Source organism: Triturus cristatus, chromosome 4_1 (genome assembly GCF_964204655.1).
Source record: "Triturus cristatus chromosome 4_1, aTriCri1.1, whole genome shotgun sequence".
NCBI classification, from domain to species: domain Eukaryota; kingdom Metazoa; phylum Chordata; class Amphibia; order Caudata; family Salamandridae; genus Triturus; species Triturus cristatus.
In genome coordinates, this window is record NC_140585.1 from 520,307,085 (window position 1) to 520,335,021 (window position 27,937).

A 27,937-nucleotide genomic window follows, 5' to 3' on the forward strand; every position below is an offset into this window, starting at 1 on the left:
TAAAGGCCGACAACACCTGTGCTTTTCCAATGAAACTTTACCCCAAAAACTGTCCCAGTCTATACTGCATGAGGAAGAGCCTCCTCGCAGACACCGATCAGAAAGTGCTGTTTCTATTTTCATTTATGAACCTGCCTTCCCTCCTCATACCTCATACGAAGAAATGCTTATTTCAGGTGTCTCACATAGATGCAATCGGAAGATGTAAGGTATTCCCTTTCCTTTCGTTTTTGAGTATCAAAGTTATAACTTTCATACTTGAACGCAGCATGAATCTTTATATGAGTGCTTTTGGTGCAATGTGTCATTCCGGTCCCCATGTCCATTTGCAGGCTGGGATTCTGGGATTTTCATGCTGAGTGACTGTGTAGTAAATGTAGGATCTTCCCTTCGCAGCAGAGAAAATGGAGCTTCAATTGGGTCCTGTGGCACCTTCTACCTTAAAGGGTCACAGAGCACCAGAGGTATTTTTAGGTCGAGCCTAGCGGCAGGGCGCATGCGCTGCTCGCTCTACGAGGCATGCTGTATTGGAGTAAGCACTGGAAGCCCTGCCCACTTTCCGCCCATATTTGTCATTGGCTTGTGTCATTGTTTTTCGTAAATTCTGGCTTCTGATTTGTAAATTGGCTTGTTAGTCCCTCCTTGGTACCGCCTTGCCTGCATTTGTACCTCCCATAACAACTGGACCTTTTACTTGGCTTGTTACACAGTCTGCTTTATAAGTCAGTGAACACTATTTTGTTTATTGACACTGCTGGGGACAATGGCACGCCCGCACAGGACAATGGTGGCTGCTTCTCTTATGGAGCGATATGCCGCTCTAACTTGCATGCTGAGCACGGATCCCTCTTTAGGGGCGCCGCGCTCAGTTTCAATGTATTTTTTATTAAACGGTCACATTGAGCATAGTGCGTAACTTTAATAGTGAGCGCGGCGCCCACTTCAGGGACAACGCGCCCTGTTTCTTTTTTCTTTTTTACTTTCATGTTGAGTGAATCGCCTGCTTCACCGACACCACGCTTTGTTTATTTTTTTAACTTTAATAGTGAGTGCGGCGCCCGCTTCAGGGACACTGCGACGATCTGTTAGTTTTCCTTTTTTTTAACTTTAATGGTGAGTGCGCACCCGCTTCACGGATACCGTGCTCTGCGATATATACGTATCGCTTTGCCAAAGTTTGAACTATTGGTATTGTAAATGACAATGCCTTTTAATCTTATAAAATGCATTGGCAATTAAAATGCCAATAGCCCAAAATCTCGCAATTCCGAGACCTATTGCATTGTAAATGCTTGTTTTTAAACTGACATGGTCTCGTGAGATGAGATTTTATCACTATAGAAACCCTCACAATCAGGAAGCAGTTGCATTCTGAGCAGAAAGTCCACTGTCCAATGTACAGCTATGGTGAGCCACAAGGCTAATGTAAAAAAGTCCCCATGTTGAAATGGATGAGCAAGGAAACTTTGACATGGTAACTTTTTCAGGGCTGACCTCCAATGTATTGAAGTGGTGGTTATATCTGCTTTGGGTGAGTCTGCTGCATAAACAATAGGCAATGTACACTACTGATCATGAGCTGGACTCAGCCCTTAGGAGAAGTATGTGCAGGGAGCACATTTCCAAGATATGTTAATCTACAGAACAGAATTGCTGGGATTTGAACTTCCACCCCATCGAAGAAGGTGTTTTGTCACAATATGAAGAGCGCAATCCAAACCAGATGCCCTTCCATGATGTTTTGTGGCAAATGGTGCTGAGGGAGTGGAGAGATGTAGACAAATGAACAGTGCCATGTTTTCTCAATAAAGGATATTCTTTAGAAGAGTTTGAGTCAGAATTCCTACAAATACCTAAGGAAAATTCTGTACTCCCGATCATGGCATTCTCGTCATCTTTGGCTTTGGAGGCAGCATCGCTTATTTAAAATTTGATAAAAAAGTAGAAAGTGTTTTAAAAAGAGGATACCAATGTTGCCATTAAGACTAGTGCCTTTGCAGCATATAATGCTGAACCGTTAGAAACTAGAAGCTGCTCAAAGAGTGCTGATTTAGAGACTTCCATTTTTGGACAAAAAAATAGTTAGGGGAAGAACTCAAAGATCTAGTTAAAAAGACCACTGAAGAAGCTGTTTAGCATTTCTTGGCAAGGAAAGAAAGATGGCAGGAGCAACCCTGGGTACATGTCCTTTTTGTGCCTGAGCCCAGGGTTACAGGGCTGCAGGGAGTGCCAAAACCCGACAAAAAGCACCCACACACCCAAGCTAAGAAATCCTGACTATATGCAGGAGCTGAGTGGTGCAAGGCTTCTCAAGTTATACATTTGCGAAACTGTAGCAACCAACAAATGGGTTTTATCAATTGGAAAGGATGGCTATTTTATAGAACTGGAGACACAGCCTCAACAAACATTCAGAGTAACATCAATACCAAAGGATGTAGTAAAACATAATCCCATCCCAAGGGTATGGAGACTTTGTTAATGAAGGGAGCAATATCAGAAGTACAGGTGAAAGAAAGGAGTCAAAGCTTTTATTCCATTCCTTTTCTGGTGCTAAAACCAGACGGGATATTCAGACTAGTCATGGACTAGAAAGTGGTTGAAATGGTTTTGTAACCATAAAAATGACCCGAATGTTGGCACTGCAGAAGGTGTTTACAGTGGTTTCAAAGAGGGTTCAGTTGATGACCTGAGATCTCCAGGATGTGTATTTTCACGTGCTAATCTATTCAGCAAGTCAACCCCTCCATCGAGTCGCAGTGGCAGATACCAATTACCAGTTTGTCGCCCTACCATTTGGCTTAACAACTTCACCAAGAGTTTTTACAAAGGTAAAGGCTCCAGTTGTGGCTCTTCTGCATTTGCAAGTTGATCGACTCCTACCTTACCCAAGTGATAGGTTAAATGTCATCTCTTGTCTTCCAAAGGTGCACCATGATGTCAAAAAGGTGGGGACTTGTCTCACAAAGATGGGATTTTATCTCCACCTCAAGAATTCGCACCTTGAGCTATTTCAACAAGAGTGTTCCTGACAGAATCAAGGATTCAGGTGTTGCAGACTGCTGGTAAAATATTCTTTCCTGTCAGGAATCCTCAGCCAGGACCTTTTTGAAAGTTCAAGGTCTTACGGCAGCTACAACAGCTGTAGTGGCATGGGATCGGCTCTATCTGAAGCCGTCGCTTAATCAACTGTTAGATCATTGCATCTCAGATGTACAAGAACACAATTTCGATTACACAGTCTCTAGCCCAGGATCTAGTCTGGTGGTTAAATGCAGAAAATGTACTAAAAGGTATATCCCTGAGTCTTCCAATTCAATCAGTCATTCAGAATTTATAAAGCGCAGCTTATCACCCTGGGGGTATCCAGGTGCTTTCTGTATGTGATTACCAAGGATACCAGTCAGTGGGGTTGGAGAGCAACTCTGGGGGAGGAGGAAGTGGAAGGTCAGTGGTCATTGGAGGAATCGGTTTCAGGGAATTAGCAGTCATAGAGAGAGTCCTTCTTCCTTTGTCTCCTAAAATTTACCACAAAGCTATACAAACCATCAAGGGGGAACAAAGATAAATTCCTTAAGGTCCCTAGTGAACAGGATTTGTCTGCTGGCAGAGTCTCGCCTACTGTCACACACAGTGATGCACATTGCAAAGGAAGAGAACTTGCAAGCTGACTTGTTGACATGCCCTCCTCAGTATATTTCAGGCTGAGTCGATTAGCATTCAGTCAGTTTGTGGAAAGGTTTGGTCATCCATGGCTGGACCTTTTCTTGTTTCGAACCAATGTCCAACTTCCAAATTATTGTTCGAACACCAGAAATCCCTAGGCTTAGAGGGTGGATGCTCTCTCCTTCATTTGGCCTGAAAGGACTTCTATGTGGTTTTCCCCCTTTCCACTCATGCACAAGGTCCTGAAGAAAGTGCGATCGGTGGAAGTATTAATAATTTTGGTTGTCCAATTTTGGCAAAGGAGAACGTGGTTTCCTCGCCTGTCTCAAATGTCAGTTCAAAATGAGACACTATTTCTTTTATATCCCTCTACAATTCTATTCCCACATCTCCCTCTCGAGGCTCTGCAGGTCCTCAGCCTCTCGTCTTGAAATTAGGAGGAGGGGTTTGCAAGCATTAGGATTCTCCAGAGAAGTGGCTTCCACCATTCAGCTGTCAAGAAGGTAATCTTCTCCGGCTGCTTACACAAAATATTGGGGACATTTTGAGAGGTAGTGTACTGACAAGGGGCTCACTGCAGAGATAGTTTGTCCTTTTAAAACATTGGAATTTCTTCAAGACGGTCTCCAAAAAGGCTTAACTCCTTCCACATTGGCTTCCGAATGGGGGGATATTAAGTGGAGGTGTAAATCATGTTTTGATACTTCACATATATTCCCCCTAGCTCCGAGGTTACTGAGAGGGATAACATTAAAAGACCTGTTTCACAATGATAGTACCACAGTATAATTTGCCTACGGTCCTCACGATATGCAAAAGCTCGCTTTTAAACAATTAGAATCTGCAACTCTTCAATGTCTTACAATAATGGTGGTGCTCCTAGTGGCAGTCAGGTCCGTAAGACATATTGGGGATTTGGGAGCTTTATTAGCATCTTATCCATAGCTGAGATTTTTTTTCTGACAGAGTGGTCCTTAAAGTAGACCCAAAGTTCTGTACTAATGTACACTCTCAGTTTCACGCGCATCACAAGCGTATTCTTCCAGTTTTTATCCAGGATAGATCCTTATGCTCATGAGGTTTGGATGTTAAAGGGCGTTGTCGATTTATTTGGAAAAGGCAAATGAAATATGTAAAACAAATTCTTTGTTACTTTTGGGTCTACCACCAAGTGTTTTAAAAAATCCACTATCACCCTTAGTAGGTGGGTGCATCAGGCTATTCTCAATGCTCAGTTCAGAAAATCTTCGGACAATGAGACCATAAAAGTATATATGCAATACAATACATTTCAATAAAAAGGATAAGATAATGAGAAGGAATCCATTCATCTTACACAGAGGGATGTGCATCATCTTAATATTTCATAAATCAGTCTACAGAGACACATATCCAGATCCGTTGGCATCAATAAAGTGCATGTGCAAAATATGTACAATTACAGACAAGAGTAAACATGAAGTACAACTTCTCATTTGTGGCTATAAGAATACAGTTGGTGTTGGACAATATTAAAATACTTTGCTAATATCATACAACTGTTGAATCCAGGGAAAACGTCTCCCAAGCCACCTTGAGTTTTAAAGAATACAGGTACAAACATAATAGGGACTTGGTACATCAATAAGATTGGAGTTTAAAACATAAAAATAAAAAGATAAAACCTTAAATTTGGGGTTCAGCCATAATCAGATGTAGACATTATTACATTTTAAAGGGTATTAAGATTTAAATTAACAGTTATCAAGTGAAAAATGTATGTACACTTACGGCTTTGGTAACAATTTTAAGCAGCTACAGGTTCCAAGAGCAACGGAAGTCCAAGCATGTCTTCAAGTCTGGTCGCACCATCTTCATCATTCCTGCAACATTGCATAAATAATGACCCATCCACGAAAATGTCCACATTTCACACTCGGTCCAAGCCATGAGGACATATATTATTTTATTTTAAATGAAATGCATTTCTAAAAACTCTGAAGAAAGCAGAGTACACTCAGGACCGTGTGCCCAGACTGGCTGCTACATTTTTCTTAGTCTATTCTTATAAGGGTCCAGAGACCGACGTCATGTTTGGCTGTCGAAATACACATAAACTGGTTCATGTTTGTCTCGAACATCATCATCGCCCCTGGAAAAGATATTTGATTTTATTATTGTTCCAAGTGTTGATTATACATATGTGTTCTCTCTTCTGTTTTGATCATTCAGATTGGTTGTGTTTCTCTAGGATTGTTAGGAGCTTTTTTAAGTGTGGCTCGATGGAGGAACTGTCTGCAAGACATATTTTTAGCAAGTCTTTAAAATATGCATAGGGCTTTTGCGCCACCCAGATAAGTAATACTCTCTCACTTTAGGCAGCTGGCTTCTTGGTGTACCTTTCTACTTTCCAAGAAGGGTTTCCTCTAGAATGCATGAGGGACTATTTTATATTTGAAAAAGAGTCATTACGCTGTCACATTCAAATCTGTATCTTCTAAATGCATTCTGCATAGAAAACAATTCTTTATTTTGCTTTCGTCCAGCATTTACAAAACCAATAGGGCAGAAATTAATGTGCTGAACCTCATTTGTCAGTGCCTGTGTTTATACGTGTTTGCACATTAAAGCCAGGCCTATTGCCTTTGCTGAGGCTTGTTCCTAGAGAGGTCCCTCGTAATGGCCGCCTGTTGCGTTGTTGCCACAGAGAGATGAGCTTCAAGTGTGCTGTCACATACTAGCTTCACTGTGGCCATTCGCCTCTCTTTGGTGCGGCGTGAACGAACCCCATGAAAGCGTGTCACTAAGAAATAAAACTGACGCTAGATTGGTCACTTGGCGCTAGGTGTTTCTGCATCTAATCGTACGTGTACAATTGCATCTCATAGAGGTGGACTCCATACGGGTGGGGACAGGGAGTGACGATGAAAGTGAGGTGCGTAAACAAACCCATGCTTTCTATATGTTGGATTGGATACATGCAGTTTGGCAGCGAGTATGTTTGTGGCAGGTTCACAAGGTTATGGAATTCATAATCAATAGCATTCAGTGTCATCTTCCTGAGATTTTATGTACAAGTGTGAAACGAGGAGTCAGCTCATACGCAGATTCAATGTGTGATTCCACTGACAGGGCACAGTATAATGGTGTCCATTCTCAGCAGGGAGCTGAGCTGAAGCCTGTGTGCGGTGTGAAATAAGCAGGAAGCTTGTAATGTTTATACGCATCAAAAAAGCCCTAATGACCTGGTCTCAGTTATCTGATACAGTTTTATTTGGTGCAATTGTCTGACGTTTCCAAGGTCTAATTGCGCTGTTTGGTGTGGGATACCTTAGTGCTTGAGTTTTAACTCAGGGCATGTGGCAGCCTTCGACCCCAACCCAAATCTGCGTGTTCTCACCCAGTACCCACGGGGGCTGTTTTTGAGTGTAGTGTTAAATTTAGGATCCCTGTGCAAACCATACCATATTACAGGCCCATTTACAATCAGCCTGCAGTGATACTCCTTTTATCCATCACGGATAGGGAAAGGCTAAGTCAAACAGCAGGGTTAAAGCCGCTTACCTGCAGTTCACGCTCTGATTTGTTCAACAGAAGTGTCTTGTCACTGACGTATTTATTTAGGGAATTACCTAGGATAGCATTCAGGTGGAAACTTGCTCTTGAAAGCCTCCTTCACACACAAGTCAAACAAATTAAGCACTTAATTCCCCGTACAAATTAAATATGTGAGGTAAATCCTTTCCCTTTTGAAAAGCCCATCTTCTTGAAGTTCGGTGACTTTACACAGCTCAGCCAGCCCCGTTGAAGTTTCTTCTTTTCTGTGTCTTTAACAAATGTGATGACAGCGCACATACGAGGCATTCCAGAAGCCTCCTGCGCGTGTCCTCTGAAGGAACCCTCTCAGGTTTGTTTACCCGCAGCGTCTGCTCGGACCGGCACAGCCGATTGGCTGATCCATCTGCTGGCACAGGGCCCTATGAAAACACGGCCCGCTGCTCGCCCTTCTGCCGCTCCGGGAGGGGTCGGCGCAGGCCTGTTATTGCAGCTGGAACCCGAGGGCCGCCCCTCGGGCTGGCAGGCCTCGGGCTCGCGGTGCACTGGGGCCTCCCTCGCCAGGGCGTACCTCTGCTACCTTTCAAAGGCGGTGATTTACGCATATCTAGGTGCAGTTGCTTTAGGTCAATCCTCTTTCTTTTTACATTTCATGAGGGGAGGTTTTAGGCACCCTGCTGCTTTCTTGTCTCCCAGTGCTTGGTAGCCTTGTGATCCGGCGCTTTGGCACTATAACTGGCTAATTACAAAAGTCTGAGAGTTATTTATTTAATTATTTTGTTTTTGCAGTTTTATATACCGGGGACATGGCCCGAAAGGCATCAGAGCGCTTTACAACACATGGGATGCAGGGTTACAGCGGGTTACAGTAACAGTAGTTAAACTCAGACTTTTAACAGCGGTGGATGTGTACAGGAGTTACCATGAGAGACAGTTACAACACTTGGGCAGAGGACATACACAGTTAAAGCATCGATTTCGATGGTTGGCCCATATAACGAAAACTGATCAGGGCACAGTGGAGAGCGAACTTAAGTATGGCCGAGGGTGGATTAACCAAGAAGTCTGTTAAATAGGAGGAGCTTGACGTCCTTTTAAGGTCTCGCCTGACCCAGCGCATGCGCTGGTCTGGCGAGACATTTTGTGAGGGCTCAAAAAAGTGCTACCACTGTAGCCTAGAGCTACAGTGCATGTGCACAGGCGCGCGCGCCTCACTTTTACGGCCGCTTTGATGTTTGATCGCGATCACTTTCGCGGCCGCTTTGATGTTCTCCGTGAGCCAGATTTTTTTTCTCATGATTATTACTTCTATGTAGTAATGGTGGCACCCGTGCGCCGCCAATACTACAGAGCAGTAATAAACAGAAACAAGCATTGGCATAGCCAATAGGTATCGCTTTTGGGACCTTATAAGTATTTAGTTATGCAACTGTTGCATGACTACACACTTATAAGGTCCCAAAAGCGAGACCTATTGGCTATGCCAATGCTTGTTAGGTCTCTTTTCTACGCAGCACGCATGCGCTGCGTAGAAAAGAGACCTTTAGTCATTGGAACAGCTTTCCCTGCAAAAACGTGCAGGCGTTGCATTGCTTCTAATGGCAACGCGTGCACGTCTGGAGATTCACTTGCGGGAGCGAGCAGCTGGCGCCATATGGTAGCAATTATCGCGCATTGCCGCTCACTCCCTCAAGGGAATCGCGCAGGCCCCCTCCTTTCTCCCTTCCCCCTGCTGCTGCGCGAGGCGCGCGCGCGCTTGTACTTGTTTATGAGAACACTGATGCAGACCTGCTAACTAGACCCCTTCAAACAGAAGACTGGGGGTCACAAACATATGTTTATAAATTGTTTCCAATGCTAATTTGCTGTTTAACAATTAAGCTTCACTGCTGTTTGATGATAGCGTTCTTAGCTGTTAACTGGCCCCTGCCTGTAATTATGTCTACAAGCTGACGTCGAAGGTACATAATGAGAGGGAAAGGCAATTAATTACCAGATGTTCATGTCCAGCAGCAGGTGGGTAATTACCCGAGACCCGTGCATGTACACGCATGCCCATCAGTGTGTTTCACTACACGGGTCTGCACTTTCACTGAACTCTGGGCGGCGCGTGCGATTAATAATAGTCCTTGCGGTTTAGGCACTCTGATTGGCTGAGTGGATTTCAGTATTCCATATAGGGTGCTAATTAGGACAGGTAACTGAAGACACAAGGACCCTGAGTTCGCCCTGATTATAATGACCAGAACTCCACAGACATTTGAGCAGCTGGTGCAGATCTAACCTTTGCACGACTTCCTGCTCGGAAAAATTGCTTAGTTAATGAAATGCTTCCTTCTGATGTCTTTTATGACCAGGCTGAAATCTGCCTTTTATCATTGGAGGTCTATTTATATTAGGTAATAATAACAGCCGGTGGATTACAGAGCTTACAAACCGCTGGAATATGAAGAATTACACCTTTTGTCCTCGCAGGTCCCTTGACTGAGTACTTACTATTCCTTAGTTAACAAGCATTTGCAATGCAATAGGTATCGCATTTGCGATAGTTTGAGCTATTGGCAATGCAATAGCTTAAACTCTCGCAAATGCGAGATCTATTGCACTGGAAATATTTTTTTGTTTACTAGCACCCATGCGGCGCTTTTACATTTATGGAAGCCGTACCCTTAAACAAGCTACGTCTAAAGAAAGGGGCGTGGCTGACATTAAAGTTAAACCGCGGCATGGGGAGCTCTGACAAAAAAAAGGATCTGTTTGTCAAGTTGACAAACAGATGTTTTATTTTTGTAAAAGCACCCATGCCTCGCTTTCACTTTATTAGCGACCGCGCACCCTTCGTTAGACATGGCTTGTGTAAAGAAAGGGGCGCAGCCTCCATGAATGTGAAAGTGCCACATGGGCGCTAGTAAACTAAAACAAGCATTGGCATAGGCAATAGGTCTCGCTTTCGGGACCTTATTAGTGTTTAGTTATCCAGCACAATATCCTTGGTGCAACAACTTCAACTGTTGCTTGGCTAAACACTTATAAGGTCCCAAAGGCGAGACCTATTGGCTATGCCAATGCTTGTTAAAGGTTGCTAGCCAGGTGGTTAGACGGAGTGAGGGAGGCAGAGAGTTACAGATTCTACTGGCACTACCTGAGAAAGGTTCATGTATCGTTTTCGACTGAAGGTGGAAGGTGGGGAGGGGTTCAAGGAGCAGGGATTGAGCTCTTCTGGAACCCCTATTTGCTCTGGAGATTTTCAGTTTCTCATTTAGATAGGGCTGGAGGGTGTCAGAAGGAGTTCAGAGCTCTGTGGGTAATACAAGCAATTCAGAATTGGGCTTGTGCTTCAATGGGGAGCCGTTGGAAGGAGGGCATGGCAGGGGAAATGTGGTCACATTTCTTGAGATCTAAAACAAAGCATGCTGCAGCATGTAGTGTTGCTCTTAGTGGGCCTGCGTACCTTTGGAAAAGACTGAGAGAAGGGCAATTATATAGTCTATTCTAGAGAAAACAAGAGACTGCACCACGGTTTTGAGGTCTTGTTCCGGAATCAATGGTCTGATGCCCCAAAGCTGCCTAAGTTGGTGTTGTGTACAGTTGGCCTTGGCGGCTATGTGGCTGTGAAGATTGAGATGATTATCAAGGGTGATGCAGAGTGATATGGCACTCTGGACAATAGCGGTGCAGCCATCCAGGGTGGGAAAGTTGGCCATCCATTCTTGTACTGGAGTTTTTTTGCTTTCAGAGTTGAGATCAAAAGAAATTCTGTTTTCGTTGGGTTGAGGTTTAAATTGTGGTTGGTCATCCAGTTTTGAATCTTTAATAGTATATTTGAAAGCAGGGCAATGTCTCCCTTGGATGAGGTTTTCTCCATAGGTTGTTTGCATAGAGGCAGGAGAGAATCCCCGAGTTTCTGAGAATCACTCAGAGTGGTTGTAGGTAAAATTTAAAGAGGGTTGGAGAGAGGATTGAACCTTAAGCGACCTTTTGGTGAAGGCTGACTGGTCTCAAGAATGAGTTGCCCATATTCATAGTTTGGGAACGGTTGGATAGTTGAGGGCAGTGCCTCCGGGGAACAACCTTTACAACGCAACTTTTACAACGCACTACCTTTACAACGCATTTTTTACAACGCATAATCCATTACAACGCATGACATTACAACGCATGACACTACAACGCATTTTTAAAAACTACCTTTACAACGCATTCCATTACAACGCATACTACCATTACAACGCATACCATTACAACGCATAATATTACACTACACTATCCAACACTTACCCTACTGTTGCACCCCCTGGAGTTAGAATAGTAATTTTTACCCCTATACTATCCAACACTTACCCTACTGATGCACCCCCTGGAGTTAGAATAGTAATTTTTACCCCTATACTATCCAACACTTACCCTACCGTTGCACCCCCTGGAGTTAGAATAGTAATTTTTACCCCTATACTATCCAACACTTACCCTACTGATGCACCCCCTGGAGTTAGAATAGTAATTTTTACCCCTATACTATCCAACACTTACCTTACTGTTGCACCCCCTGGAGTTAGAATAGTAATTTTTACCCCTATACTATCCAACACTTACCCTACTGTTGCACCCCCTGGAGTTAGAATAGTAATTTTTACCCCTATACTATCCAACACTTACCCTACTGTTGCACCCCCTGGAGTTAGAATAGTAATTGTTACCCCTATACTATCCAACACTTACCCTACTGTTGCACCCCCTGGAGTTAGAATAGTAATTTTTACCCCTATACTATCCAACACTTACCCTACTGTTGCACCCCCTGGAGTTAGAATAGTAATTTTTACCCCTATACTATCCAACACTTACCCCACTGTTGCACCCCCTGGAGTTAGAATAGTAATTTTTACCCCTATACTATCCAACACTTACCCTACTGTTGCACCCCCTGGAGTTAGAAAAGTAACTTTTACCCCTATACTATCTAATACTTACCTTAAATGTAATTTAATATTATGCGTTGTAATGGTATGCGTTGTAAAGGTAGTATGCGTTGTAATGGAAATGCGTTGTAAAGGTATTTTTTAAAAATGCGTTGTAGTGTCATGCGTTGTAATGTCATGCGTTGTAATGGATTATGCGTTGTAAAAAATGCGTTGTAAGTGCATGCGTTGTAAAAGTGTGCGTTGTAACGTCATACATCCAGTGCCTCCACATCCCATGTGTAGTTCAAGAATATGAAGGAGGCCGAGATGGTTGACAGTGTCGAAAACACCTGATAAATCCAGGAGGACCAGGAGGCAGGATTTGCCATAGTCATGGATTCTATGGGAGTCGTCAACTATTGAGAGGATCACAGTTTCTGTGCTGTGACCCTGGCGGAAACCTGATTGGAGAGTGTTTAGGAGGCTGTTTGTTCAAACGTGTGATGCTAGTGAAGACGCTGCGCAACGTTTGACAACTTTGCCTAAAAATGGGAGTGTGGAGAGTGGGCAGTAATTGTTCAGGTTCTCTAGATCGAGAGGTTGTTTTTTAAAGAGCGGAGTGAGTTGACCCATTTTAAGTCATTCTGAGAAGAGAGCCAGTTTAGGAGAGGAATTGACCATGGTGGTCCATATGGGATGTAGGTGAGTGCCAAGAGATTTGCTTATAGAGGCTGAAATGGCATCCTGATGATGGTTTGAGGGTTTTACTTTGGATATAGTTCATTGTAGGCCCTGCTCGGAGATTGGAGAGAGAGAAAACCATGATTATAGTGCCTTGCATGTTATTTCTGCGAGCATGTTATTTAAATACGTACCAGAAACTGCTGACGTGCCTTGGTTGAACTGCCCTGCCTTCTAACCCCTCCCCTGCTGTCAAACTTGCCTCATATCTACCATTCATCCAGCTGTCTTTTAAGGTTGGACGTTTAACCAGTAGCTTTTAATTTTACTAAATTATACGTATGGGGCTTGCAGCCATCTCTTTTCAGCTATTGGTCTGTTGCTGTGACATTCAGTGCTTTAAATGGGCCGGTACTGTCTGGTACGGAGTACCTACACCTATTTATTTTGAGAGGGAGATTACCAGCACTTCTCTAGAAAAATGCTATACTTTTAATTGGAGAGTACCGTCACTTCTCAGAAATAAGCAGGTACTCTGGTATAGAGTACCAGCACTTCCTTTGCCTGAGAGCAATTTTGACTATGCCACTATTAGCTTCACAAACTGGCTTGATGCGGCTTGTTCTAAAGTCTTACCTGAAAAAATGCTAAGGAGCCATAGGAAAAATCCTTCAGCTCCTTGGTTCTCACCAGCACTAAATGCAGAACAGCTTGAGTGCAGGCTGCAGGAGCGTATTTTGGAGAAGAGACTATGGGTCGGAGGAAAAAGCCAAATACAAGAAATGTCTCCTGGAGTATAAACAGCTAATTGAAACAGAAACGATTAAATACTTCTCAGAAAAGATCAGGCTAGCTGCAAACTCCACCAGGGAACTCTTCAAAACGGTCAAAAACCTGTCCAATTGGAACAATAGCAACGTGTTTGTAGCGGATGTACCTTTCTGCAACAAACTGGCGGAGTTCTTTCAACATAAGGTCAACACTATCTTTCAAGCGTTCTCCTTAAACTCATGGTGATCTGATCTCTCCCTTCATCAGACTGAGGATATCACCTCAGTGACTTCCTTAGGGGAAGGAGCTCCTCCGCTTTTTGCGGAGTTCTCTCCTTTCTCACAGGAGAGAACTATCAGCCTTATGAGCTCAATTAAATCTGGTGCCCCCTCGGACCCTTGTCTCCCCTTGATTTTCAACAAAGTTGCCAGCACAGTGGTTGGACCACTTAAGGCCCTATTGAATGAGGTGCTCAGCTCTGGGCACTACCCAAGTTGTTGAAAAAGAGCCTCTATCCTTCCCTTGGTGAAGAAACCCTCCCTGGACCCAAAGCTTGTAGAAAGCTACAGGCCTATCTTTCGACTTCCCATACCGGCCAAATTGCTAGAAAAGGCTATGAATGAAGAAATTCTAGCATTTCTGGACGCGCATCAGCTGTTAGATGCGGCCCAATATGGGTTTAGAGCTAACCACTGTACAGAATCTGCTCTGGTGGCTGCAGCAGAGGAGGTAAGAATAAGAGTGGGCAAAGGCGGCAGAGCGGCTCTAATCCTCTTGGATCTCTCTGCCGCCTTTGATACGGTCCACCATGATTTACTCATAAAGCGTCTGTCTGTTTTGGGTTTCAGGAAATCTGCACTAGCGCTGCTGAGCTCCTTTCTGGCAGATAGAATTCAGTGGGTGGAGATAGGAGATGCAAAATCACATCATTTCTCGCTCCCCTGCGGAGTGCCGCAGGGCTCGGGACTTAGTCCCACTCTTTTTAATGTGTATGTGACCCCCCTGGTACAACTGATCTTCAGTTTTGGTCTGACGGTATTGTCATATGCCGACGATACCCAGAAAGTGGTATCCATCTCATCTCAGGTTGAGAAAGACGCTGAAAATGTTTGCAGCTGTATGACGGCAGTGGCGAGTTGGATGCGGACCAACTGCTTTAAATTAAACTGGGACAAAATGGAGGTATTACTCTTTGGGAGTGAGACCTCCTTCTGGAATGCGTCCTGGTGGCCGGCAGAGTTGAGCAACCTTCCAAAGCCGGTGCAGAAAGCAAAAAACCTGGGAGTCGTATTTGACACGAAACTGTGTTTTTCTGCTCAAATTAATACAGTAATGTCGGGAGGCTTTTTCATGCTGCGTGTACTCCAAAAAGTCCTCCCATACATTCCCTTCGACCTGCAAAAAATGGTGAGGATGGCCCTCATCACATCCAAAATGGACTATTGTAACTCCCTTTATCTAGAGGCTTCCAAATATCTGCTAAAATACTGCAGTCTCCTCAGAATGCTGTAGCACGGACACTTCTGAAAATTCCTAAATTCAAACCTGTATCCCATTTACTGCATGATCTGCACTGGCTGCCTGTGGAGAAGAGGGTGTATTTCAAGGCACTGTGCCTTATGCACAAGGCGCTTTATAAGACAGGCCTGCTGCATTTTCAAGAACGGTTCTCCTGGTACGTGCCCAGCAGGAGCCTTAGATCCAGCTCTGCATTTATGATTACGGTCCCAAGAATCAAACGAGCCAACTGGGGTGGCAGAACGCTAGCCTATCAGGGAGGAAAACAAAGGAACTCTTTCCCCCGGCCCACCGCACACAGCCGGCGCTGCAAGTGTTTAGGAAGCAGCTGAAGACCTGGTTGTTTCCACATTAAATCAATGAGGTCACCTGGTCTTCCTTCTCTCTTCCCCCCCCCACAAACCTATGACTCCCTCTTTTTCCGGACTGAATCTGCTCAGCGCTAAGACACCCTCGGGTAATGCGCGCTTTATAAAATCATCTCATTCACTTCTATTTTTCCATTTAAAGCACTGGTGACATTCACATTTTTGGTCCACTCACAGCAGCATACAGCTTAAGGCAATGGGTCAGCCCATTTAGCCCTTGAATAACTTCACTGTGAGATTCAATTTTCTTCCATTTTCATGAGGGGCACATTCACACTAAAAAGGTCCCTTGGAATGCGCTCCCCGCTTCACTGAGAGCGGTGTCAGACTTGGCCACTTTTAGGAAACGCCTCAAAACCTTTCTTTTTAATGACTAATTGCCAAAGAGGTGCCCACTCTCTTTTTATCTTCCCTCCTTTTCCTCCCTTTTTGCTTGTGTAGTTAAGCGGGGGGGGTCTATCCCAGGGGCCTATGATGAGCCGGGACACTCTTTTTGAGTAGCTGCGCGCTATATAAGTGCCTCTAGATTCATATTCAGTGCCATTGACTACAATGGCACCATGTGCTTTCTGAGACCCAAAAATATTTTTCCTATTAGCCAATTTTTTTTTTATTTGACCAAAGCCCAGCAGCTTCATCAATTATAAAGGTTTGCAAAACTCATTACAAAACAAAACAAGCTTTGACAAAGCAAAAAGGCTGTTAACGGCAAACCTATTGGCGTGACCAGTGCTCGTTTAGCTTGCTAAAATGTATTGCATTGAACTGTTAAAAAAAATTCTATGTTTCACCCAATGAAAGTGCAATACATAACAAATATATAGTTGCATAAGAAACAACATTTTAACAAGAGCTAATATGAGCGTCTTGCTACTGCAGAAGATATAATATTCCACTGTTACACAGTAACCCATTGGCACACTCGACAAGGACATTTTATTCCCACATTAAATCCTCTAATTTAAAAGAATGCACCCAAAGAGTATGTCCTGCTGACTAAAATGGCCAGTGTATCCTAGTAAGTATTAAATCGAGCAGTGACTTTCCACAAAGGGAATGAATGCCTTCATGCACTGCCAGTAAGTACAGTGGCAACTCCAACAAAGAGCAGCCTTTAAAAAGATGTGTTTTTATTAGGGACATCGAATAGAAGCGTTGTTAGATTCTCGCTTTTTTCATTAATTTAATCGCTTGGTATATAGCACAAATTTCAGTTACCACCTGTGAAACACGTTGTACTAAACATCGGCACCTTGAATGCAACAGTTACAATGAATTCCAGGGGTAGACTCGTGAAGACAGGACTCCACAGAAGTCAGCTGTCGGACAGGTGAATTCCGAAGTTTGTGTTTTCCATTATTTTCCAATTCTCGTCAGATGGAGCATCAAACAGATTCCCTCCAGTAATGGCTTCCATGTTGGCGAGCATTAGTCGGGGGTGCGTGCTTCAGGGGCTCTGTGTTTTGCCTTCAGGAATGCTGAGTTGGCGGCGGGATTTGCTCCTTGTTGGCTTTGTCACACCTGCTGGGAATATTTTGCTTTGTCAGAAGTATGCCGCCCCAGGTTCGTCGCCCTGTATGAAGTGTGGCATGGCTTGCAGGTGAGCATTGCTTCTGGTATTAACCACCCAAGTTCAGTGATAAGAGATGTCACATGCCAGATTCTCTGCTCCTGGGAACAGACGGCCGCCCATTAGATAGGTGCTCGTGCTGACCTGGGAAGTCCTTGCAGGTTGGTGTGTCGTCATATTTGGAGGTCATGAGATGTCTCGAGGGGTCGCAGCTGCTTTCGCCCTTTGGTTCTCTGGCACTGCCCATGCTCTCCTTGTCCCTGATCTAATGGGACAGGATGGTGGGGCCAGAAACAGAAATTAAGCATCACCTGAGAGCCCTGCTTACTGCGTTGGGGAGTCCTTCCCCTTACGCTCTCGCCTCAGCAGCAAATTTCAGTCTATTAAAGAACTATTTGTGGGACCAATTGTCAGGCCTGTGATGTAATTTGGGGGTCAACTGGTGTGTGGTATCATGCTTGTTACCCCTGTACTGATGACGGTGACGGCATTTTGTGAGAAGGGTCCATGATTTGCATGTTCTGAAGTCTTATTGATCAACCAGGAAGAAATCCTCCCGTTACTGAAGAGACTCCAAATGAGTTCCATCTCAGATGGATGAAAATTTTATCATTATTCCTTTAAAACATGTTTTAAGGGCAAGTTGGGTTGCCTGAAAAGAGCTAGTCTTTCCCTCTTAAGAGGTCTGTGATAAACAAATAAATAGCATTTGCTTTCAAGGGAGCTGGTGGGTCAGAAACTATCTGTGATGTCAGAGGGCACCTAAACAAATTGACCATGTGGCATTGATTTCATTTGTACACACATTAAGGTATGCAATGATGGCTCTAATGCCGATATAAAACCACTTAAGGAGGAGGAAAACCTACAGCTTGTCTAAAAATGTTAAAATAATTTGTGTTTCTGCTGCTCAACTCCGAGCTCCAAATGTAAGCTTACTATGGGTGACCTTTAGAGCGATCACGCAGTGATAGTCTTATACATCAAACCTTTGCAATACTGTCATGTACATTGACAATTTCTATGGGATGCATACCATTTCATCGTTTTTTGGCCACAATGTGATTACAAAGAATAGCCCTATCCAAATCGGACTTAGTACTCCTCGGTCCAGCCACAACTGCTGGACCATGTCTAAAAACGATGGACGGCAGTGGCTGAGATTAATTCCAACATTCCACCCATCACTTTTTTGGGTTTTCTAGTATTGGGATGTCCTTTAACAAATGTTTGTTACACACGTGTTAGGTGTGCTAGTGCAATTGGGTAAAATAGTGAAAACAAAGTCTAGGGATGCAGTGAACTAGCTTACAAACCTAGACACGCGGTACAGTCTGCATGCATTTCCAACATCAAGTTTGTCTTTCTACACTAAAGCATGCCTGTGTAATGCATGCAAGTGACACTTTCATTTTCACCTTCGGGTAGTTCATTTGGGCATTTTGTAGCAAAGTAACTACATCTTTTTGAGCGAGCGGGCATGCAGGTGTCATGCATCAGATCAAAAAGGCAAACTTTATCATTTGTATACATTTCACTGTGGAAGTCAATGGTCTTGTGCAATAAAGTGTTCTACTGGGCCCTGGAGCAAGATCCCAAAGAGCTACTGAGATTCAAATCATAGAAATTGCTTAGGTGGGGGGTCCCCGGCTTCCAATAATGACTCAGGCGTGGTCTCCGGATTCCAGTAATGATTCAGTGGGGTGTCCACAGAAGTGAAAAGGTTAAAAACCCCTCCTTGAGTGTAATCCGCATTGTGTTGTGGTCCACTTCATTCTGTTGTTGGGGGGAAATACCCATTTTATTCTGAAAAAGCTTGAAATGCGGCTTGCGCCTTGACAAGATTAAATGCCAGCAACTTAGTTGTGGAGCATGGAACGAGTTAAAGGAATCACTATTTCAAATGAAGAATAGGGAAACTAGTAGGGCCTTGACAAAGCTTCTCTTGTTGGGCTTGTATACTGCCATTTGCTCTCTGAGATCAGAACAGGTTTTTAGGTCTTGCCTACAGACAGTTGTACATGTTGTTTGGCACACAGACCTATAGTATCAAATGCAGACTTAGAGTGGGCTTTGAGTCTACCCTTCACTCATGAGTCAAATATTTTCTTGTGTATCTCAGTTTCATGTTTCTGATTCAGTGGCTTTCTTGCCTATTTTTTGTATGTCTCACCCAAGGAGCATTTCGGTCTAACCATGTTTTGATTGGAGGAGTTGTAGCCTTGGATTGCTGACGTTTTGTGGTGCATGAGGGACTATTTGCTCTACTATTGTGTGCCTCTCCTTGTTTTTCTTCCATTCTTTGGGTCCCCTTTGTCCATATATATTATTAACTCCTAGTGCTTGCTTGACCCCCAGCCCTCTCACACTGTTACCGAAGCCTACCAGCGTATCAATGGGTAGCCGTTTGCAAATGGGTTTTAAACCATTCTTAGATGACTGTCCATGTGCGCGGATGCACAAAGATTGCTAAGGTTGCTTATTCTTTTGACTTTAGTAAACCATTTAAAGATGGCCACCATGGGTGCATACAAATGTGTGTATGTAAAAAGGACCATGCCGTCGCCCTTGTCGGTGGGTTTGATGATAAAAGTTTTGTTTTGCCGCAAAGTCATTAGAGCGGTCTTCTACTCTCGTGTGCGGTTAAATGGAATGAAACAATGTGTGTTTTCTAAGTGTGTGACCTCTTTGAGGACCAGCTTTTCGAATGTTAGGATCTCACTAGGAAATTATATTGGAGAAGGGTGAGAAGGTTGATTGAGGGCGTAGTGGTGTATTGGATGTATTGCTTGGATGAGGGTTAAGCAAAAAATAGCTGGGTAATCTTATTTTCCGGAAAAACCATTGCAGTTTTATCTGAAGGTCTAGAAAGTTGGGCTAGGTGGTTGGTACAAAAGAGAGACCTTTACTTAGTAGCGATAAATAAGGCAAATGTGTACTTATACTCTATTTATGAGGTGCACCCAAACCTTGCTACATGAAACAGACTAGTCCGTATTTTACTCTTATGTTTGTACCTTAACCGGTGCTCTCTTTTAATTATTTGTATTTCCTTTTTTTTCCCCCTTTTCCATCTCCTAATTGTACCTCAGTTATTACAGGCAATTGCTTATTCTAAATGTCCTGATGATGATCCATTTATTGTATATATGGATCGAAATGCCATCGACACCCGATACACCTTATACACTGCTCTAAATTGTCATTAAATGTGTAAATGTGTTCTCTTGCAATTTGTTTGTTATATTGAAAATTGTGTGTTTAACAAACCTACAGCTTTGCCTGAGCCTTTTGTGTTCTTCATTGTTTGTCCCTCTTGGTTTAATTGGATGCAGGCTTGTGTCCCGCTTACAAATTGTTTTGTTTGTATTGTTCCTATTTGAATTTAAAATATTAAATATCTGACCTCTGTCCGGCTGGACAAGTTATACAAATATAGTACTGACTGGGCCTCTATTCATTTCCCCCCCTTTTTACTGTTGTTTCTCTAGGGTCCACCGTTCTTAAAAATAGCTTAATTCCCAAGGTCCCTGGCAGACCTTACTTGGGTTCCCTTGTTTCTTTATAATATGGTTTTTCTTTTGTTTCATAAAAAAGCATTCCAAACTGGCCTTTATGAATGTATGCACACTCGCAGTGGGCGTCTTTGACACAGGCACCTGCCATTGGGGGATGGGGCGAAGGATTGGCAAAGTCAATGGGTTCAATAGGTGTCATGGGCTAGACCTTTTGACTTTGGCAACACTTGTTAAACCAGCCTTAGGTATTTACATGGAGTCATCGACCTAAGGCTGGGTAACCTGAAGTACACCTTGACATCACCACAATCAAAACATTTTCAAGGTACGCACACCGTGAGCCCACACCAGTGTTGGACTTGCTTCGGGCAGGCTAGCACTGCCAGATTGACCAGTTTGAACAGGCCATTGTGTGGGCTGTTTTTTGTTGTTGTTTTTTTAGTCCCATTATGGCCCAGAGGATCAAAATAAAACATACTACACACTGGCCCTTTCAAGCTGGCCTATCTGGAAGTGCCAGGTTGCCCATGAGGCTAGTCCAACACTGGTCCGCACAGCTTAAATTAAAGGTTTTTTTTGCGTCCGACCTCTTAGCTGTCTCCTGTGTTGTGTCAATGTTCAGAGTGAATTTTTTGCTTTGTGCTCTTACAGGCTGTATGTATCACTATATAAATTCTTACAGGGAGAATAAGTTTCATTTTCTGACAAGTTTTAAGGCAAAGCAGCCATTGCGTGTTAGAACATTTACATGTGGTATGTACTTGTGGTTACACCACTGTCTCGATTAATTGAAAAACCCTCAGAGTTTAGGAAACGCAGCGGAACAAGTCTCGCCGGAAGCAATGTTTTCCAGCTTGTCATGACTCCACAAGCCCAGTCTGTCTAAGTATCGGAGCATAGGTATGTCAAGATACTCACAGACAAGCCTTGGTGTCCCAGCAGTGAACTCAGCATTCAGATATCCGGACTTTTGGTTTTACTTCCAGAACCCAAGTGTAACTTTTTAAAATAGATTAGGATGGATGGGGATTTTCGCAAGTAGATGTCCCGCGATATTTAAATTATTTTCACTATTGGCTCTTTTCGCTTTTATATTTGTAGACTTTACTAATTATAGCTTGGAATGTTGAATGTATTGCTCGGTTCCCAATCCTAGGTTTGGCACACTGAAGAGCGCCAAGCATTGGAGTCAAGGTTTTAGACCAATCAACAAGTATGTGAATAAACTCTGCTGGAGTTCGTTGTTATCGAAATTTGCTTCCTGCTTATTCACAATGGATACTCTGAAAACTTAATTGGAAATGAAATTTGTTGTTCTGAGGATCGACGAACCCAAATCCTAATGGAAGCAGGCTCTTCAAACCCATGGTGGCAGTCCGTTGACGCCCAGACTGAACATCCACCCGCCGTACTACAAGTTTTGGACAGCCATTAGACCACTGCTACTGCCAGGATCCTTGATCTCATGATGGTGGCTCTTTGGTCTGAGGAGGTCAAATACTGCCAGTGCCGCAGCGGTACCACCGAGAATATTACGAGTGTCATTACTGCCCTCCTTTTCCTGGCGGTGAGCCTGCAATGAAGAGTGTGATGTTGAGGAAACTGACGGGGCCCTACAGGGCCACCTTTTGCCTCTGTGCATCCGGATGCATGTAGGGGGGCACATGTTGTGCCCCCCTGTATTTTTGCACCCCTTTTCTGTATGGGCAGAAATGCCAACATTGTGCATTTCTGTCCCCGCAGGAATGGGATATGGCGCTCCTAGGGCGGTGCCTTTCTATGAGCTTACTAAAGGCACCGCTGTGGGACCGCTGCCACAGGACCGCCCTGCAGGATTACCACTCATAATCCGGCGGGTAGACTGACTACGGGTTGGGCGGTCTTCGAGCAGGGCGCTGGACTGGTGGCCTGCTCCAAGACCGCCAAACTCACAATCAGGCCCTTAGTGTTTCAGGTTAATTTCTGATGTACTGTGTGCTCACTATACATGAAGTGTTCAGACATGATGACAGTGCAGTGGACATGGACGTAGTGTTGCCTCCCATGAGAGAGTGGTAGCCCTTTTTTCAAGTTTACACTGTTAGCTATGATCATTTGGCAGTCGCTTCAGCTACGGTCCAGGCCCACTGGATTATGCCATTGTGCAGCTGCAGAGTTTGCCGCATGATCATGGACTAGCCGAATCTGCCACATAAGCCAGTATGTGCTGCACAATGTGCAGCTTTCACAAAATGTGCTTGTAGCTTAAACGGTTAGAAAATTACTTTACAAAATCCCCCACATGTGGTTGAGTGCAGTGGCGGATGATTTGCTGATTTTAATGTCCGTCTTTCATTTAATGCTAATTGCTGTGCTCTGGAGTCAGACTTACGGTCATGCCTATAAAAGGTATAAACACTCACTGGAAACCCCTAGAGGGGGTCACCTACTGCAGACTCTGGCATCGGTTCGAGGAGTCCCTGTCCCACTTAGTTTTTACCTGCCCTGAGTTATGCATGTTGCACTTTATTAAAACCCTTGTTTTTAAAATACGGCACCCGTACTTGCGCGGATGCAGTTGGCCTAACGGCTAGGGCGCTCGACCTCGGACCTGAGGGAACTGGGTTCGAGTCTTGGTACCGACGCTAAAACATCCTGTGAATCTGGGCAAATCACTTACTCTCCCGTGCCTAATCAAAAAAAAAATGAATGTGTGTCCTCATGTAACGTAACTGGTGCTATGTAAAGCGATCTGATACCTGATTGGATTCGGGTCAAGTTTGCGCTATATAAAACTCTGTAAAAAAACAAGTTTCTCTTTAACTCAGAGAGCCCCATGGAACTGGCCAGATTAGGGAAATTTGCCCAACAACTTAAAGAACTTTTAAGTAAAGACCGAGCCTCAGCCTAAAAGTAAGACTAAAGGCCCAAAACTGTGAGCTTATATAAAATGTATTTATAGACCTCTATTTTATCTTTTCTGAAATCATTTGAAATGTATTAAATGAAATGATATGCCACTGCTTTTATTAACGATCGAAGAAAGGTCTTTGGAGGTTACACCACGCATGTCCTCTTTGCAACAATTTTTATTAATTGAAACAATAAAATGAGTTACTGTGCTCAGGAGTTAACCTGGCCTTACTGAGATGCATCTTATTTTCAATAACGTTATAGGGCTCGAGCTTGGTACAAGGACATTAGAGCGCTTTACATGACAACCAAATTACGGTACACATTTTTCAATTACTTTTATTAACTTTGCTCAGACAGTAATTTAAAATGACAAAATAACGAAACATTACTCTAACAGCGTGAGCTGCATTATGCTGCTTTATTTTCCTTATCTTGTTGCAAGAGGTTGTCATCCCTGATGCATACCTGGCCCTACGCTGCCGCATAATTAAGAGGGGGCTTTGGTCCTGTATAGCAACGCCAAGCTCTGCACACACGCGCAGTTTTACTCCTACCCAGCTCCCTCCGGGCCTCCTCCAGTCACTTCGCTGTTGGTGTCCGGTGCCCTCTCCGCCGCCCTTGTCAGACCCTTGCAGCCCACTCTAATCCCACTGATGACATGCAGGGCCTGTCAGGGCCTCCTTCCCCCCTCCCTACCTCCACTCCCCCGCCACACAGGGGGCCCGATCAGCAGTTTGGGCTCTCTGACAAAACGGTTTGTTTTCCTCCTTTGCTCCGTCCACGCCTGACTGGAGCTGCTGGCGGGCTCCCAGCGGGAGGGCTTCGGCCATCCATCTTGCAAAAACACAAAATGCGCCCCTCACTGTCAGCTGTTGCAGGGGCCTTGGATCCTACACCCCCGGGGACACGCACGGCTCGAGAGGGAGTCCCTTCTGTAGTACCTCCGGGCAAGGATCCGTCACGGAGCCACAGGGCGGCCTCCCCTGACCAGGGTCTGAAGCCAGAGAGCACGAGCCGTGTAGGTGAGGGGAAAGGGAAGCTCTGTATAAAATTGTAAGTTCAGAAGAGGGCGATTTCAGCTTGGCGGCAAACTGAGGTTCGACATTGGGTGTTTAAAGAAATAAAAACATCCAGATCTTTATTTAGCAGTTATTCGGTGTTCTGTTAATTAGTAACTCTGACGATGTGCCTTGAATTGCCAATAATGTGCCCATGACATTTTAATGACGCTTTTGTTTTCTTGTCCCTTGCGCAGCTGACACCTGATGCTCTTTTCTGCGGAGCCAACATGACTTGACACCTGACGACTCTCTTGATTGCCCGCGTGCCATGGAGCTCAAAGTCTGGGTGGACGGCGTCCAGCGAATCGTATGTGGGGTAACAGAAATCACCACCTGCCAGGAGGTGGTCATCGCGTTGGCACAAGCTATAGGTACGTGGTCACCTGGCCGGATGCTAAGGTCACTAATGCCGCCTCGCATAGCCACTGGTCCGAATCCCGTCGGGTCCACTCAGCCTTTCATCCTTCCGAGGCCCTTAAAATGAGTACCATTTGAGTTGGGTAGTGTTACACATCTGTTATTTCAGTGCCAGGAGGAGCGTGAACGTGTGCTTTTCAGAAGCATGTTGTGTCGCTGTGTGTGTTGTGCGGTGCTGTCCTCCTCGTTAGGTTAGTGTTGTGATGTTGCTTGTCACACAGCGCCTGTGCGATTGCAGCATTTGTAACAGGAGAGGCGATCTTCTGGATGTGTTGCTGACTTGGGAGTCCAGAGGCCTGGGGACTGAGCCCGTCTTCCTGTTTCTATACCTTGATAGCTGTGCTATGCTGGCCCTCCAGGCGGCGGTGTCATTGTGGGAATCTGCCAACAAGCGATGCCAGCTAATCACTAGACTAGACACTGCATGTTTGGCTTCCCGTCCTGCTGGACTCTTCTTGCCCTCCAGGGTTTCTGGGCTTCAGAGGTGGTCACTCATCGTGTTTCTTGTTTCAATGTGTGCTTCGCCTTACCTCAGAAGAGCCACGGGCCTTGCACTGATGTCAGGGCGCTGACGTCACGGCTCCCAGTCAGGCATCCTGTCATTCAGTGGTGCACTGATCGGTGACTGGGAATGCTCTCGTCCTCTCTCGGACTGAGGCCCGGGGGTTCTTCGTCTCATGTAAACGGTCCCCACGTGCTCTGCTCTGTGGCTACATTTATTTATTTTGTGACTTATATAAATCACACTCTATCTAACCTACATGGTATCAGGAGGGTTTGTAAAGAAGTCAGTGTGCATCCCTGGATACAGCAACAGACAACACCGCAGCAACAGGAGGGCAGCAGTGCACACAAAGTAACACGCCCAGGACACCTCCAGTGTGCTGGCAGGAGCTGAGACAGATGACGACATTTCCGTTCCAAGGCAGTAAGAGGAAGTGGTGAATTCAGGAAGCTGGATCCATATTTGTGTTGAGCGCAGAGTAGGCAGTTCAGATGATGGCGACGTGGACTGCGCTTACCACTAGAACGCTGCAGTTGCATGCAGCGTGTGAATGTGTGAAGCAGTGTGGTGGCAGCAAGTGTTGTATCTGGAAACAAGCCTTGTACCTTATCACAAACACCGGGACGCGCAGAAGCGAACACGTGGACATCAAGGGATACTTGGCTTCAGCCTCGATTCAGGTCCCATTTGTAACTTATTTTGTTTATTCTGATTTTAATGATCACAATTGTGTGAAGGAATGTAAAGTAAGGCAAGAGTACACAATGACAGAAGAGGGTTTTTTAGGCAACTTCGTTTCATCCAAGTTTATGTTCAGATGCAGCTGAAGTGGAATGTAGGTTACGGACGTTCGGAACGTCATACGGGCCTTCATTAACATCTGGTTGCATCTGGTAAGAGGGAAAGTAAACATCTTCCACACACCCAGAGATCTTATCGAGGCGGTTTCTAAACTTGCATTCCACAAAAGGCCAAAACGAAGGTGCGCCACTCCCAGGAGACCGGCAACGACATCTGAAGTCCGGCTTTAAGGATGACGTTTCCCTCAAAGGATGCACGTTGCAACAGCTGCCAAAGGTTTTGCGTTTTCTGTCGTAATATCAGACAAATGCACGTGCATACCACAGACTGTGTTCGTGAGACGGACCCTCGTTGGTCAGTCATTTGTACCTCTATTCTCAAACGTAATTCAGACCTGTATGAGCAGTGCGGCCTCCGCAGGAGTTTTCAAAGCTTCTTAGGGCTCCCAGAGCCAAGGATGTTGACAAGCACCCTGTGCCCTACTGTTTCGGTTCGACCTGCAGAGTGAATGCCCTTTAAAGCGCTTGCACTGGGCTGCAGCGTCGAGAGCCGTCGCCCCGTCCCCGGCCGCTGCCAGCCGGTACCAGCCTTTGATCACCACCAGGCTGCTGCGAAATTGAACTGGCAGCCGTGAGCTGGAAGAATAAGGTGAGCTTTGAAAGGCCAGCCCTGCAGCTCGGTTTTATGTCTGTCCTGATAGCCATCCCTGCTCGGGGGCCATGCCTGAAGCACACGAGGAGGCCGGGAAACTAGCATGGCCTCAAAACGCACATGGTTTCCAAATTTTAAGTATCCTGGCCGGCATCCATGTATTCCCTTTACCAGATGTGGCGGTGTTTACTTCATCAGGACTTTCAGTGTGTGCTCAGCACCGGCAGTAATTCAAAATAGACATTGACACGGGCCTTCACAGGGCCCTTTCTTTGTTCATGTCCTTTACTTTATAAGAAGAAACAGTGATTTTTGTTCTCGACAATGTGTCGGACTCCATAGGGCAATTCAAGTCAGAAGGGCAGTCCCCTGAAACATTTCAGACTAAGGTGCTAGGTGTGTGTGTGTGCCGGTTTTCTAGAAATAGTCTATTTTCAGAATTTAGTTTAGTTTTTCATGCAACACGTGAGTGCTACAAGGCCCACTTTATAACACTGTCGGGAAAATGTTATTTCTGTAACAATTGCTGTATTGAAAATACCATTTGCTTCGTTACTCGTCCAGTTTACGCATGTTTTTTGCTTATTTTATTTTCATTTTATTTATTTAATGCGATTTTATATAGCGCTAACATTACCCGAAGGTGTCAGAGCGCTTTACAAAAGAACCAGTTGCGTTACTTAAGGACTTTGGATTACATGAGTTACATAAGAGATAAAACAGGAAAAAAATTACAAATGTACGAGTGGAGCGAAAGGAGGGGAAAATTACAAATATACAAGTTGTAAAGTTACTCAAGGAAGAGATACAAACAGATACACTCTACAATCACATAGGAATGGTAGGAAGTACAAAGGTCTACTACATATACTAGTGGTTGGAGTTATATATACAAGTTGAGTGAAAGGAGTGAAAAATTGCAAATGTACAAGCTGTAAAGTCACTCAAGGAACAGATACAAACAGATAAACTCTAAAATCACAGAGGAATGGTAGGAAGTACAAAGGTCTACTACATATACTAGTGGTTAGAGATAAATATATATGCAAATTGAAAATTCACTCAGAATTACATTTTAAC

General features: G+C 44.4%; 1 protein-coding gene across 6 annotated transcripts in view; it reads left to right on the top strand.

The window, feature by feature from the left end:
• The window catches only part of RASSF8 (Ras association domain family member 8), a 286,157-nt gene that overhangs the window by 212,913 nt on the left and 45,307 nt on the right, over positions 1 to 27,937 (top strand). For 3 of the 6 annotated variants that reach the window (XM_085652777.1, XM_085652776.1, XM_085652778.1), the window contains exon 3: positions 24,678 to 24,854. In XM_085652777.1, the coding sequence (XP_085508903.1) occupies positions 24,752 to 24,854 (103 nt within the window). In that variant the 5' untranslated portion in view covers positions 24,678 to 24,751. Of the gene's footprint in view, positions 1 to 24,156; positions 24,445 to 24,677; positions 24,855 to 25,912; positions 26,086 to 27,937 lie in introns of those variants that run through there. The other 3 variants (XM_085652779.1, XM_085652780.1, XM_085652775.1) reach the window with 3 other exon arrangements.